Raw genomic sequence first — 2,484 nt, forward strand, 5'->3', positions numbered from 1 at the left:
TTTATATTTTTGAAATGTTCTTAATAGAAATGACGAACAACTGACTTGCTTCAAATTAAATTCTATTTCCCTGAATGAGAGATTTGAGCGTACCATTTTGCATATATGAGTTATGCTGAGGCTTTGTGGTCATTTACATCACAGCGCGGGGAACAGCCCTGATTTATTGCAGCATTTTTAAAAGGCAATGCTACATTGGAACCAGAGACTAAAGCAAACTGAAAAGTACATTTGTCAGAAACTCAGCCTTGACATAGTTTATGATCATTGGCTATTGGCACTATTTATAGGCCTGTATTTAAAATAAGAAAATCTAAATAAAAATCAAAGGTGATTAATGTTTGACCAGTCATTATTTTTCAGTGTTTCACTTTGAGGCTTTAAGATGGTTGTAAGATACAAGCTATATGGAGTTATATTAAAATAGAAGAATATGTAGTGCTTTCCATTTTTATTGTATTCATTTGAAGAGAATTATTTTTTTCTACATATTTAGCTTGGGTGTGATCAACATCCAACATAATTAGAGTAATTTTGAAAGAGTCAGATGGATTATGAACTCACTTCTCTGCTGCAGTTGATATTCAGTGATTAAGCAAAGCTTTGAATGCAACAGGTTAATGTGTAAGGTAATTAACACCAATAAGCAAGCCATTTGGACCTATACATTTGTAAGATCTCCAGAACTGGAACAGCTCAACTATCTGGCTAAATAAACAATCTTCTTCTTGTTTGTTTGTTTACTTTGCAATACTTAATAGCTATTCTCAGTGAAACTGATGCTCATGGGTTTGTCCAGACCGACTGGCCAGTGAGTACCAGGGATCTGCCTTTCTCTACTGACCAACACTTGGGCTTCAAGCACATACACAGATGTATCAGGGCTTCTGCACAGGTGCTAGGGGTCCATACTCATGTGTGTATGATCATAAGGAAAGCACTTTACTGACTCAGACATCTCTAGAACACAACTCATCATTTCATTTCCCTTTTCAGTTTGGATCTTTTATAAAAACCATATAATATATACATTTTGTTTATTTCTATATTAATAAAATTAGGAAGAATTAGTTTTCATTTGTGAAGATCAGAAAGATGTTACATTCTCAGATATAAAACATACAGAGCTGGTGGGTTTTTTTTTTCAGGTTTTTAAAACTAATCATTTAATTTTCTCATACAATATGTCCTCTGTCTCTGAGCTCACCTGCATCTACTCCACCCTCATTCTTCACGATGACAAGGTGACGGTCAAGAAGCATAAGATCAATGCCCTCATGAAAGCAGCTGGTGTCAAGGTTGAGCCTTGCTTGTTTGCAAAGGCCCTGGCCGGTGTTAACATTGGGAGTCTCATCTGCAATGTAGGGAATGGTGGGCCAGCTCCAGCAGCTGGACATGCACCAGCAGGAGGTCCTGCCCCAGACACTGCTTTTGCCCCAGCTGAGAAGAGGAAAGTGGAAGCAAAGAAGGAAGAATTTTGGATCTTAAATGCTCCTAAGGCTCATGTATTTATTGAAAGTATGGTCCAGGCATGTGGCACTTTTGGAGCTCAGTAGCACTTTTAGAATGTGGCAACTATAAAAGAAAGTTATAGCATTGCCATGTTGCCTTAAAGAGAATTTTGAAGTCCCTCCCTGACTGTCTTTTTACTTTTCTGCCTCCCTTGCATGAGCATCTTTAATATATTGTGTACTCTTGTTCCAGTGCTGTGACTCATCACAGAGTAGAGGTAAAGTGCTCTTGATCTGAAACCTCAGAAAGTGCACACCACACTCAACTGTTCTCCCTTTTAAGTTCGTTGTCTGATGCATTTTGTCACAGTGACAGCTGACTGACATACCTCACAGAAGGAAGGAATAAGACTGACTTAAACACTGGCTGAAGTTTTAAATGTAAACAGAAACGTTTGCAAATCCTTCGAAGGGGTAGAGGCTTCTTTGACACTCTTGCACCAAAAGGCAGTTACTTAAGCGCAGTCAGTATGAGAAATCTTAACAAGCTGCTCCAACCTTAAACTAGGATGTGAGGACACAAAAGAACAAATAAACCATCATGCATCAAAGACTCATGTGGTACATTGAGTGCAAAGTCCAAGACAGCTGGGTGAGAAAGTCTGACTCACTAAGCTGAATGAGGTTCATGCAATAAACCGAGCACTAGATTTGAGACTTCATGGCAATTTTATATTCTCACTTGGACCAAGAATAAAATGCCCCTCCCATACGCTTTCCAAGCTAGCAAGTATGCTGGATAACGTACACCCCTCAAAAATAACATTGTGCTTCCTGTGTGTGAAAATTCAAGTGGCAACAGTGAGTGTTTCCAGATTTTTATAACACAACAGGACAAAGAATGAAAAGCTGAATTAGCAAAGCTCAATCTATAATTGCTGCTTATACCAGGCAAGGAAAATATTTTATTGCAACTGACCTGAATAATAGAATGGTGTGGAAGAACAGAAGCCTATTGAGTTGAGACACTGTG

At 38.4% G+C, this 2,484-nt stretch overlaps 1 protein-coding gene across 1 annotated transcript; it reads left to right on the forward strand.

Annotated features, from left to right (window-relative positions):
- The first annotated feature begins 1,184 nt into the window (after positions 1 to 1,184).
- On the forward strand, positions 1,185 to 1,556 carry LOC127199643 (60S acidic ribosomal protein P1-like). Its single transcript, XM_051157762.1, has one exon. The coding sequence runs from the start codon at positions 1,185 to 1,187 to the stop codon at positions 1,554 to 1,556; it is 372 nt and encodes a 123-aa protein (XP_051013719.1).
- Positions 1,557 to 2,484: the final 928 nt, after the last annotated feature.

Source organism: Acomys russatus, chromosome 15 (genome assembly GCF_903995435.1).
Source record: "Acomys russatus chromosome 15, mAcoRus1.1, whole genome shotgun sequence".
NCBI classification, from domain to species: Eukaryota; Metazoa; Chordata; class Mammalia; order Rodentia; family Muridae; genus Acomys; species Acomys russatus.